At 33.3% G+C, this 14176-nt stretch overlaps 1 protein-coding gene across 4 annotated transcripts in view; it reads right to left on the bottom strand.

The window, feature by feature from the left end:
• The window catches only part of CCDC172 (coiled-coil domain containing 172), a 77399-nt gene that overhangs the window by 42474 nt on the left and 20749 nt on the right, over window positions 1-14176 (bottom strand). For all 4 annotated transcript variants that reach the window (XM_029200865.1, XM_029200866.1, XM_029200867.1 and 1 more), the window contains exons 3-4: window positions 7828-7944; window positions 6384-6549 (exon numbers count right to left, since the gene is read on the bottom strand). In XM_029200865.1, coding sequence (XP_029056698.1) covers window positions 6384-6549; window positions 7828-7944 — 283 coding nt within the window. The remainder of the gene's footprint in view (window positions 1-6383; window positions 6550-7827; window positions 7945-14176) is intronic.

Here is a 14176-nt window from a genome sequence, read left to right as displayed (position 1 = left end):
AGAAGGAAGAGAGAAGAGAAAAATCAAGTATCAGGAAATAACAGATATGGTGGTACAAATTAGAAAAGGGAATGGAATAGCAACCACTCACAGGACAGAAGACAAATGGAAACTAAAACTGCTCTGAGAAGAAAATGGCTCTAGTATGCTTAAAAATTGAGTAACTCCTTTCTCCACCAGCACCAACAGGGAGAAACAGTCACCATAAACAGTTTCACAGGTGAATTCTTTTGAACCTTGAAGGAGTTGATAATTCTAGTATTTACATTTTTTCCAGCTAGACAAAGAAGAAAGCTTTTACATTCTTTCTGTTAAGTCAATATAACACACACAAAAAGATTAATCTCACTTATAAATACTGATGCAAAAATCTTAAAGAAAACATTAGAGACCACAGCTAAGTAAGGTTAATAATAGGATATTTATTAACAAAGTTCACTATGTTAATAGATTAAAGTGGGAAAAGCATATATGATCATCTCAAAAGGGGGAGGGTAGGGAGGGAAAGAAAAAAGAGGGGAGAGAGAGAGAAGGAGAAAGGAGAAGAAAGAGAGAAAGTTTCAATCTGGTGTCATGATTAATAGTAAAACTCTTTCTAAGATGGAGACAAAAATCCAGAAGCCATAATGGAAAAGATTGATGAAGATGACTGCAAAAGTTTAACCTTTCTATATGGCATTCAGACATATGCAGACACACACAGAGACACATACATACATACTACAAGTATAGTCAAAGGTAAACAATAAACTAGGACACAAATTTATAACACATGACACAGGGCTAACTTCATTAATTTACAAAAAGCTTATATAAATCAGTAAGAATAAAAATACATAAAGATGAACAAAGAATATTAACAGATTGTTCACAGAAAAAGAAAAATACAAATGGTCAATAAATTCAGATAAATTCAACATAGTGAATAATCAAAGAAATGCTAATTAAACCAACAATGAAAATAACATCTTGACTTGTCAGATTGGCAAAGATTAAAGTCATTGATAATGCCCAGATTGGTAATGGTAGGAGATAATAATTAAGGAAAACAGGCACTTTCCTATGCAGTTGGTAGGAAAATTAATTCAGTGCTATAAGGAGTGTAATTTAGTATTAAGTCTCTTAATATTTCCCTTTGATTTAGCAATTTCATTAGTAGACTTTTACCACACAAATACATTCATAAAAGTACAGATAACATACTCAGATTATTAGAGGCCCTTGTCGTTGTTCATGTAGGTTGTTTCTTAACTTTTATTTTTATTTTATTTTGTTTTCTTCTTGAATCACCACCAGTCCCACCACCTGTGTACTGTTACCCATATTCACTGGGAATTTAGCTTCTTTCTGTAATTTTCAACTCTACCTCCCTACTGGCTCCAATCCATCAATATTTAAATATGTTCAAATATCTCCCATTTCAAAAAAGAAAAATGAAAAAAGGACAATCCCACTTTCCCACTAAAATCCCTCCCCTGACCTCACATTCTCCTGGGTTACTGGACTTTCTATCTTATCTGCAGAGAAACTTCTTCGAAGACTTATCTATCCTCATGGTCACAAATTCCTCTTCCTCACTGCTCAACTCATTACAACCCGGCTTCTGCCCTTCTTCTCTAATTATCTCAATCTGTTGCTTTTCCTAAAGATCACCAGGGACATCCAACTGCTGCTTCTTAGTCCTTATGGTTGACAGTTTGGCAGCTTTGCCAAATATTCTCAAATACAACCTCAAATACTCTCTCCCCTAGGTGATCCCAACTTCACAGAGCAATGTATCCTTTCTTGAATGTGCCTAAATTTCTCGAAGCTCTTTCTCACACTCTGCTGGCTTTCTTCTTCTTCTTGAAAGTCATGGTGTTTCTCAGAGTTCTAGTATTTTCTTTCAATACATTCTCCCTGGGTGATTCCCCAAATTTAATAGCTCTAGCCCAAACCTCTCTCTGAGCTCTTAAGTTAAATATCTAACTATCTGACATCTAGACCCAAACCTCTCATTTAGCTAATCCCTATGACACTTCAGATCTCAGTCTGAAAGTCACTTGCTCAGGTAGTCCTTCCTTAACTACCTAGTCCAGGTTAGGTTCCCTTACATGTTCTCATATCAGTTTGTACTTCTTTTGAAGCAGTCATCAATTTATAATTATCTAATTTATACTGTTGGAGATAGAGCATTAAACAAAACGAAGTACCTGCCATTATGGAGATTAAATTTCATATGGAAACCCTAGACACATTTTGAAAGTATAAAGAACCAACAGTATCAAGCACCAGGAAAGCAAATCTGTTAAAATAAATTCATATCTCTGGAAGAAAGAACACAAAATAGGGGGCTCCTACATTATTTGTGGCATCAAGGACCTTTTTTCTCTATCATTTTTATAGAGGAGTTCCCTTCTATTCCTGGTTTTCTGAATGTTATACAGAACTGTACAGATACACTTACCAGGCCCCCTTTCCATTTCTTTATGTTATAGTTGTCATATATGCATATGACATACATGTATACAAATTGCCTCTACATTCATTATAAACTCCACAAGACAATATATTTTTTGCTTTAAGAAATCATATGTATTTTTTAAAATTAAGAGAAAACATAGGTACTTGTATTTTATTTGCCATTTCTGATTATTTTAATTAAGATATGAGTTTGTCTCTGGTGTCATTTTTACTTCTACTTGGAGAGCTTCCTTTAGCATTTCTTGTTGTTCAGTCATGGTGGCAAAGAATTCTCTTAATTTTCCTTTACTTGAAAATGTCTTTATTTTACCTTTTGAAGGATTTTTCACTGGATATAGAGATTTACTTTTCTTTCAACACTTTCATTATTCCACTATCTTCTTGACTTCATGGTTTCTAGTGATAAGTACATGGTCATTTGATTAATTGCTCCCTGTTTTCAAGATTTTTTTATCTTTGGCTTTTCAACAATTTCACTATTATTATATCCCTATGCATGAATTTCTTTGAATTTATCTTGTTTGGATTTGAGCTTCTTGAATCTATGAATTAATATTTCTCAGCAAATTTGAGACATTTTCTGCCATGATTTCTTCAAATATATTTTCTGCCACATTCTCTCTCCTCTCTCCTTCAGAAACTCTAATTATTTGCATGTTAGACCTTTTGAAATTGTCCCACAGGTCCCTGAGTTTCTATTTTATGTTTCAATTTTTTCTCTCTTCTTCAGATTGGGTAATTTCTATTAATCCAGCTTCATGTTCATTGGCTCCTCTGTCAGCTCCATTCTGCTATTAAGTGACATTTTAAATTCAGATATTGTATTTTTCAGTTCTAAAATGTTCATTTGATTCTTTTTTACATTTTATATTTTTCTGCTGAGATTACCTATCTTTTCATCTATTACAAGTGCATTTTTCTTAACTCATTGAGCATAGCTAATAAAGCTGCTATCAAGTTTTTAACTCCAATATCTAGATCACTGTGGTTTTGGCATCTCATTATTTTCTTTTGACATTAGGTCATGTTTCACTGATACTTCACAGGTCAAGGAATTTTGGATAGCATCCTGAACAGTGTGAATATCATGGAGATTTTGACTTTTTTTTAAATAACAGCCATCCTAAATGGGTGTTAAGGAATATCTCATTGTGGTTTTGATTTCCTTTTCCCTAATGACTATTTAGGTTGAACATCTTTTCATGAGCTTACTGGACATTTCTTTGGAAAAATGGTCTATTCAAATCCTTTGCCCATTTTTTAACTGGGTTTTTTTTGGTTTGGTTCGGGTTTTTTGGTGTTGAGTTATGGGGTTTTTTTTAATATTCTGGGTATTAATCCCTTATCAAAGATATGATTTGAAAATATTTTCTCCCATTCTGTGGGCTGTGTTTTTACTCTCTTGATAGTGTCCTTTGATGTACAAAAGATTTTAATTTTGACCAAGTACAGTATATCTATTTTTTCTTTTATTGTCTGTGTTTTCAGTATCCAAGAAATCATCACCAAATGCAATGTCATGAGGTGTTTCCCATATGTTTTCTTCTAAGAGCTTCATTTTTTTTTAAGTTTACGACTTTGATCCATTTTTAGTTAATTTTCATACATAGTGTAAGGTAAGGGCCCAACTTCATTCTTTTGCATGTGGTATCCAGTTTTCCCAGCAGCGTTTGTTGAAAAGATGGTCCTTTCCCATTGAATGGTCTTGGCACCGTTATCAAAAATCATTTGACACAAGGGTTTATATCTGAGCTCTCTATTCTATTCCATTGTTCTATATGTCTGTCTTTATTCCAGTATCACACTGTTTTGATTACCACAGCATTTTACTAAATTTTGAAATCAAGAATTTTGAGTCCTCCAACTTTGTTCTTGTTTTGGCCATTTGGGATCCTTTGGGATTCCAGACAAATTTTAGGATGGGTTTTTCTATTCATGAAAAAAATGCTGTTGGGATTTTGATAGAGATTGCATTGAATCTATAGATTATTTTAGATAATAATACCATAGTAGCAATATTAAGTTTTCCAATCCATGAACATGGGATATCTTTCCATTTATTTAGGTCTTCTCTAATTTCTTTGAGTAATGTTTTATAGTTCTCAGTGTACAAGTCTTTAATCTCCTTGGTTATTTTTTTTCTAAGTACTTTATTCCTTTTGATGCTATTATAAGTGGAATCTTGAAAGATTGCTCTTTGCTAGTACATAGAAATGCAACTAATTTGCAACTTTGCTGTATTTATTAGCTTAAGCTGTTTGTTTTGCTAGTTTGTTTGTTTTGTTTTTTTTGTGGAATTGTTAGGTGGTCTACCTATAAGATTATGCCATCTGGGAACAGAGATAATTTTACTTCTTCCTTTCCAATTTGCATGTCTTTTGTTTCTTTTTTCTGCCTAAATTATCTGGTCAGAATTTCCAATACTATCGTGAATAGAAGTGGTCATATCCATGACTTTTTAAAGAAAGGTAGTTTTAGAGTATCTCCTAATGTTAATACCTATTTAAACTTGTGTTCTACACCTGTGATCATTAAATAGCAGCAAACATGAATATTATCTAAGGGACTTAAAAAATTATGTTCCATATCCTGATTCAATAAATCTGAGATGAGACTCAAGCATTTAATATATTTTTTTAAAACTGCCCAGATGTGTGCCTATAGTTAAGAACTTCTGTCCTACAATCTCTACCCAAAGCAATTTATCTCTGAGAAACTCATTTCCTTCATCTATAAAATTAAACTAATTAAAAGTATAATCCCTATATTTTTAAGGATTTAATTATGTTCCCGGTAGCATTCTATGTACTTAAATATTATTTCATTGAATCCTCACAACAACCTTGTTAAGGTCATTATTGTTATCCTCCGTCTTTACAGATGAGGAAACTGAGGCAAAGAAAACTTAAGCATCTTGCCCCAAATCACATATTACTCTCTGCTGGTTCTCTCCTTGCCTTCTTTGACATCTCTGTCTCATTCTTCTTCTCTTTCTTTCCTTAAATGCTATGCTTTCCCAGTTTCTGTCTTTGGTCTTCGGTCCTCCTCTATGTTCCCTCTACATGTTCCCTTTGAATTATGTCACCAACTCCTCTGTATTCCCAAACCCAATACTCTAGCTCTGATCTCTCTTATCAGCTTCACGACCAAATTTCCACCTACTACCTGGGCATTTCCACCTGTTTATCCCATAGACATCTCTAACTAAAACTACCTGAAATAAAACTTAATCTTTTTGTCCAGAAAAGGCTATAGTTCACCTCCACCTCTGCTCTTCCTCCTGGTACCATATTCTACCCAATCTCTTAAGTTTGAAAACTGTGATTCATGCTTGACTTTCTATATATCTGTTTACATTAATCAGTGATACAGTCCTATCATTCTTCCTAAACATCTCTTTAATTCATTGTCTCCTCTCTTTGGTAACTTCTTTAGTTCAGGATCTTATCACAAACTGCAATAAGCTGCATACTACTGTTTCTGAAATGAAATTCTCTCCACCTTGCTGTGTAACCGTGTTTCCTAGTTTAAACTGGATTGATGGTAAAATGAGGATCACAGCAACAGTATTACCCTTATTATAGCTTCTATCACATTTTACTATAAACATTTGCTTATGGATTTGATCGCTTCACTTTTTAGTTTTACATCTCCAGGACCTAAAAGAGTAGCTAACACACAACAGATAGTAAACAGATTTGATTGCTAAATAAATGACCAATGCTCATGTCACATCTACTTCTAAAGAATTGGAGACTGCTCACAATAAAAGATACATACCATTAAGATAAAAGTAAAAGAATAGCTATGTAATAACCCAATTTACTTATGAAAAAGTTAGATTTCTGGAAAAACCATTAATTCAAAATAAGTTACTTTCAATAATACTAGATAAGTGAGGTGGCACTATGTATTCATACCCATTTTCAGAATGTTTGCCTCGTTTTCTAAGTCAGATATTTGAATCTTGACATTTTCTTTCATCAAAAGCTCTCGTTTCTTTGTTACTTCATACTCATTATTAAAGTCTGTAATTTCCTTAATAAATTTTTCTTCCTCCTCTGTCACTTTTCTCTTTGTATCTTCCTGAAAAACGGAAACAAAGGAACAAATATAGGTGTTAATTGCAACAATATTTTTCCTTAGTGATTTAAAATGCAATCATTTGGAAATATTAACAACAAAATAGAAAATTATACTTCCTGGGATTAAAATGCTTTACTACTCCAGCAATATTAATTAAAAAACTGAAGTTATTACATAGTAACAACCAACTATATTCATGTGAAAGATTTACCCTTAATGTTTTAGGACAATTATTGAGGTAGAAATTCTACCACCCATCATTATGTTTGCATTTGTTTGTGAATTAAACTTACAGTCATGTATGCCGTTTTTTCATTGCAAATGAAAAAATTCTACCACCCATCGTTATGTTTGCATTTGTTTGTGAATTAAACTTACAGCCATGTATACTGTTTTTTCATTGCAAAATGGGTGGTAAAATAATTAAATGACCAAAGTTGAAAATGAAAGTCTACACGCAAAGGAATTACTGTCTTACAGGATAAAAAAGAAAAACAAAAAAGGAAATCCAAGAAAACCTTTTAAAATTCAGACAATAAAGGTAAAATTATATATTCATTTCAAATTCAGTTCTAAATAATAGCTACATTTCATGCAATGTCAATATGGAGTAGAAATAAGAATTTACAAAAACTTTAAACAATGCTAGTACCCAAACTTTTTGACAATGGTAGAACCTAAACATTACTACATTTTCCTATTTTTTTTCTAAGAAATGTAACTAATTATAAGCTACATTTGGAAACTGGCCATGTCATTCATAACCATTTGGTGGTTGATTCTGACTTTAGATATATATTTTTAATATTTTAAAATGCATTTTTTTCAAAATGTCAGTTAGTTACAAATCATATTCCTAAACTGTCCTTATCATTTAAAACTACTGAGTCTGTTGGCTCTGACTTATGATAAAAAGATAAACAAAATCTATCTTTTCACCCACATCCATTAATATGCCTAAAGTGTGAACCTCTCTGCCTTTCAAAAGCATTAAAACCAAGGTCTTGAAGCCTGAGCAATTCAAATCAATTTCACTATTTCTTGTATGCTTATTACAATTGCAAATAATTTCTATATTGCATGCTGCCAATAAAATTCTTTCAAACTATATTACTCTACCAACTGGTTTAAAATAGCACTTAATAATTTTCCATATCTGAACAGGACTATCTGCCAATATGCATATGGATAATTTTTTCTAAAAGTACACCTAAGTATATTTTAATACTTTTTGATAGAGTTAGTGAAATAAATTTTTCTAAGTGGCTGGAGACTTACAAACGTTTGGAGAAGCATATTCCTTTGGCTTGTAATTTCACTGCACTGTCTTTCTAAGGCATTTTCATGAGTTTTCAAAAGCTGTAAGAGGAAGGCTTTTTCAGAAAACTGCTGAATCTTTAAAGTAAAAAAAACAGAAATCAGAATGAAACAATTAGACATCTTACGGTACCTCAGTTAATAGAACAGATCTGTATAGTATAAAATTTTTACATTAATCTTTAAAATGCAAAATAAAATTCACATTAAACATCTTACTTTATATGCTCTACCTTAAATTATTTTATAAATGCTTTATAATTGGAATTTTTATAATCTCTTCCCCTAATAAGACTATAGGCGCCTCAAGGGCAGAGAATATGTTTACTTTTTCCTTTCTAATACCTAGCACATTTTGTACCTTAGGTACTAAAGCTTTTTGATGACACACATTGAAATCTGCTTTAAGACAGCTTGTTTTAAAGAACAAATTTCTATTCTCATCACTTACATGAAAGATATGGATGAATAAATCATGAATAATCAAATTATGAGATAAAATCTAAAAACCACAGGCAAAAACCTAGTCCCATGACTATAGTTATACCAAATAAAACACAAATCTGCTAAAGTCTTCAAATGGGTTTTGAGAACTCATTTTTTATTTTAGTACCTCATTTGGTTCTAACTAGCAAAGGATAAAATAAACATTAATATTAGATATGTAACTGTTATTTCATTTGGGCTGTAAAGAATAGCATCTCTTGAGACCATGAACATTGAAATGAAAGTCAGGAAGCTTTAATATATAAAAGCTAAAAATGATGCCAGACTGGAAATAATCTTTCCACTACATTCAGTACTGGCCCTCATAAGAAACCATCACTTCAAATCTGGGGCTGTTCCCATCTCCACAGAGAAAAGGAAAAGGAAATAAATTCAACTGAAATTGCAGAAAGCATGATTTATGTTAGCTGTTAAGAACTTCCTCAAGGTTAGAGACAGGTTGTGAAATCTCTGTCCCAGAAGATATTGAATAATAAAGAGCTTAGGAATAGTTTAGTCCAGAGGCAAAGGGCTGGCCTAAAAGACATTTTGAAATGATATGGCTAAAAAGCCCTAGAAATACTGGCATTAAAAAGAAAGCTGCTGAAATAAAACAGAAAATATGATCTTAAATTTATTTAATATCATAGCCCATCTGCCCATACCTTCAGCACTTGGTGCTGATTTCATCAACTTTATCTTAAGAAAGACATCAACAAAGATTAGAAAGGTGCAATTTACATGACCAAAGGAATTCAGAAAATACTTTCAAAATTGGGGGAAGGGAGAAGGGGCAGTTAGTATTTTACTGTCTGAGAAGACAGAAATTAGAAAACATATGGTCTGATCTATAAAATTATATAGGAACTGGTAACAATGGTGAACCAGAGTACGATCATGAATTTTATCACATTTATTTTGAATAAGAAAATACTTCTGCGCTATTTAGTATATATTATATAAATGAGAATAAAATGAGTTCCAGAGAAGTAATACCTTAACAAAGGTTATATAATTAATTAGGGGCAAACCCAGGACTAAAATTCAGGTCTCTGACTTTATTGCTTCTAAATCATGATACTAATATGTAAATATTAGAACTATTTCAAAGTAGTAAAAAGATACTTTTGGTACTAAAAAGGGACTTCAGTCTCTGACAACAGCATAAATTGAAAGTATATAAGTTTAAGAGAGAAAAATTACCAAATGCTAGGTCCATCAGAATTTATTGAGAAAAGGTTGCTTGCAGTATATTCCTAACTCTCAGAGTTGCAATTATGAACAATACCATGAATGTTTACAAAAATGCTTTGAGACCAGATATCAGGCTGGATAAATTTTGGTTTAATCCAATTAGGTATTTCATGTAATATGCCTTTCAGAATCAAAATTCCTAAATTCTGATTCTGTTTCTACCACTGATCTGTAGTCAAACCTGCATTGAAAACCAAAAATGGAGAAAATATTATTTATCAAACTAAGGAATTTTAAAATAAGCAAATTTATCACTCGAATTCACAAAAGCCTTATGTTAAGGACTCAGAAATTAAGGTGCTCTGTTTCCAGCTATCACTAAGACCTATAATTATCAATGAGCTCATGTCTTCTTTCTTAAAAGGGAAAATAACAATTATTAAGGAGAGATATTAGACATATTGGCATTTAATTGGAATGTTTTACCATAACCTGAAAAGATGAAACCTATATACCCCAAATGAAAATCAGACTGCTGTTCAAAAGATCTATAAGAAGGGTAGAGCTATAATTTTCCTCCTCCCTAAAATTCTATGTAAATTATCCATTTTGAGGTCTTTTCTACTTCTTTGTTTTCATTCTTATTATTGGTGTACTCTTCATTCTTACTGTTTTACACTCTGTCTTTATCTTTTACTCACACATTTTCCTCTTTTAATCAAGACCTAAAAAGCCCCAGAGAATCAATAACTACAGAAAGATTACAGTAACATTAATTTTTAAATTTACTTAGGATCTGTGATGAAAACATTTAATGCATAATGGGATTGGCAAGTAGGGAAAAGAGAGTAATAGAGAAAGAAGCAGGACTTTGGAAAAGCTCAAGTTAGGAAGGTCAAGAAAGAATAGATTGCCTATGCTGACTCACAAGTTGAGGAAGGCAGTTAAGTTATGGTTGCAGAAACTACATGGGGTCTAATATTATTAGACCTTCTATTTTAATGGAACTAATGGGACAAACGCCTTAGGATTTATCCAGTTCCACTCTACTATAAGTTATTAACTCTCACTACTAAAAAAAGCTTTTCAAGACCACCTATTTGCAGAATGTGTTTCTCATTGTTCCTTTTGTTTTTCCTGTTATCACAACTCATTTCTTAAATTATTTTTCACATTCTTGCTTTTGAAAACCAGACCTACTGATGTATAAATATTCCAAATATAACCTGAAGATGTTGATAGGATCACAAGATGAGGTCATTTCACAGAATAAATTATCATCAGAAATCTCTCTCACCTTTGTTTTGCCTCAAAAGTGATGGGTAGGAATCAGAATTGGGAAGATACTAGAAGAGATGTAAAATTGTGATTTAAAAAGATATTTTTGAACTTATCTGAGTCAGGTTTGAATTGAGGCACTATCTTATATCCATGGTAGCCTGGACATCCATGATAAATAAAAACTTAAGAAACTACTGGCTGTATCTGCTAAATTACCCAGGGATCTCAAGGGGCTACAAATGATAAAAAGAAAAGGATGGAAGGTTCAAATTTCTCTTTCTAATCTCTTTCCTTCCTCTGACTACAAATGAAATGAAAATATTTGCACGCAGCCTTAAAGTTATATGCTAGAATCAAATAGCCAAGCGTTGTCAGAAAATATTGCTGTTTTGGAAAATTTTAACTATAACAGTGCCAACACTCTGGTTAATTTTACTTCTCTCAGAAATAAACATTTCTTTTTCCCTTTCCCTGTCTTATTTTTCCTGGGATATTTGATTTTTCAAAAGAGCTTATAGTTTCCCCAGTCAGCTGACTTATCTGGTCAACTAGGTCAGTTTTCAGCATAGCCATGATTTGTGACTCTGCACCACTCTTGCTGCTTGGGCACCCTTAGGTATTTTTCTACCAGAATAACTTGAAAGTTGAGAATGACTGAGGATTTGAAATTAATGTTTGGGTCCAAGTAAGCAAAGTACAAAGTACAATCTACACTTTGTTGTGGCTGCTGTTACTTAAAATAATTTCAGGCTTTAGGAACTGGTATTTTGCCGACTAAATGCTCTGCCCAAGAGTAAAACAGGCAACACTACATAAGAAAACATCATGAAAGTTAGGTAGAAGATTTCACATTCGTAATCACAGCAACTGGGGAAAGAATGCGTTTGTTATGACTATGATAAAGATGTTTCAACACTAGAGTACATCAATGAATACTCTATCAATTGCAGATATTAACTTTTTAAAAAAATAGATCTATTTTTTATAAATACATTTCTTAACCACAGATGCAATGCTTAAAGAATAACTCACTATGACACAGTAATCCTAATATAGTAAGCAAGGAAGGTTCAATATTAGTAAATATTAGTCCTTTTAATGGCTTATAAGGCTTTACGTGATTGCACTCTTATTCCCTCTCTAATCTAACCTTCTACCAGTTTCCTCCTCAATCACTCCTCTCTAGCCACACTGGCCTCCTTGTTATTCCCCGAACATCCAGCCTCACTCTCTCCTCAAGGCCTTTGCACTGGATATTCTATGCCTGGAAATCTCTTTCCCCAGATTCCTCATGGTTCATTCCTTCATCTCAGTCAAGTCTTGGCTCATCTCTCATCTTTTCATTAAGGATTATCAGGATGCCTGATAAGACCACTGCTATTTACATCTGTTCTGGCAGTTCTTACTAATGCAATATGTCAAGAATAGGAACAAGAGATAACAATTATTTAAAAAGCTGGCACACAATTCTCACTCTCTCTTTTGTTTGTTTGGGCAAATGTGATTACTGTGTACCTAATAAATCCAAGAAAATCTACTGAGAAACTTAGAAATAGAGAAGAGTTCAGTAAAAAGGTTAGTAACAAAATAAATACCAAAAACTAGTGTTTTTTCTATTTACCAGCAATAAATAGAAAAAAGCATGGAAAAGATCCCATTTACAACACCAAAAACTAAACAAAACACAAATAAACTTAACATGAAGTATGTGGGACCTATATGAAAAAGCCTGCATTGAGGAACATAAAAGAAGGTATAAATAAATAGAAAGATATGCTATATTCTTTTTTTTTAATAAATTTATTTATTTATTGGCTACGTTGGGTCTTTGTTGCTGCACGTGGGCTTTCTCTAGTTGCAGCGAGTGGAGGCTACTCTTTGTTGCAGTGCGCGGGCTTCTCATTGCGGTGGCTTCTCTCGTTGTGGAGCACGGGCTTTAGGTGTGCGGGCTTCAGTAGTTGTGGCACGTGGGCTCAGTAGTTGTGGCTCACGGGCTCTAGCACACAGGCTCAGTAGTTGTGGCACACGGGCTTAGTTGCTCCGTGGCATGCGGGATCTTCCCAGACCAGGGATCGAACCTGTGTCCCCTGCATTGGCAGGCAGATTTTCAACCACTGTGCCACCAGGGAAGCCCTTATGCTATATTCTTGAATGTGAAGATTCAGAGTTGTAAATATATCAGTTCTCCCCAAATGAACTTAGTATAATCTTAATTATAACCCCAATACTTTTATTTTGTTGGAACTTGAAAATATGATCTCAAATTTATCTAGGAAAACAAAACAAAACAAAAAAAAGAATCAGGAAATTCCTGAAAAAAAATTGTCACTCCACAGGTTCAAAGATATTTTAAAGTTAATGTAATTAAGTGAATATGATACTGGTGCCAAAACAAATAGATTAACAGAATAATACAGAATATCTAAAAACAAACACAAATATACAGTTTCACATATATATATATATATATATATATATATATATATTGCACACACACACACATATATATCATAGTCAATGAGAAACATGTGACATTTACCCAGGCAAAAACGGAGAATCATTTTAATTTAAAATATTAAAGAAAAAAAACTGTAAAAGTACTGGAAAAAGACATTGTTTAAACAATGAATTTCAAAAACAAACAAAAGGATTAAAAATTCTAGCAACATAAACATTCTAAATTTTGATTAAAAAAATCATAAAAAACCAAGCTACAAATAATAAAATTTGCAACAAATGACAAAGAAAGGGCAATATCTATAGCACATAAAAAGCTAGAATTCAGGGCTTCCCTGGTGGCACAGTGGTTGGGAGTCCGCCTGCCGATGCAGGGGACACGGGTTTGTGCCCCAGTCCGGGAGGATCCCATGTGCTGCGGAGCGGCTGGGCCCGTGAGCCATGGCCGCTGAGCCTGCGCGTCCGGAGCCCGTGCTCCGCAACGGGAAGGGCCGCAGCGGTGAGAGGCCCACGTAGGGCAAAAAAAAAAAGCTAGAATTCAGTGAGAAAAGGACAAGGAAAGGATATAAATAGGCAAAGCACAAAGTAAATATGAACAATCTGAACAAATGAAAAAATATAAGTAAACTAAAAAGTTCAAATTAAAACCATAAAAGATGCCATTTTTCTTGTATTTGTAAAAAAATCAATAATTTCTATTGTACAAATAGTGATATTGTGGGAATATAAACTGGAACTTTTCTGGAGGACAATTTGGAAATTATCAAGAGCTTTAAAAGTACAGTTGATCCTTGAACAACACGGAGGTTAGGGGCGCTGACCCTTGCTGCAGTCAAAAATCTGCATATAGGGACTTCCCTGGTGGTGCAGTGGTTAAAAATCCGCCTTCCAA

This window comes from Monodon monoceros, unplaced genomic scaffold (genome assembly GCF_005190385.1).
Source record: "Monodon monoceros isolate NGI ecotype Baffin Bay Population unplaced genomic scaffold, NGI_Narwhal_1 Super_Scaffold_4, whole genome shotgun sequence".
Classification (NCBI taxonomy): Eukaryota; Metazoa; Chordata; class Mammalia; order Artiodactyla; family Monodontidae; genus Monodon; species Monodon monoceros.
Note: the sequence above shows the minus strand (reverse complement) of the source record. Positions and strands in the feature narration are given on the sequence as shown.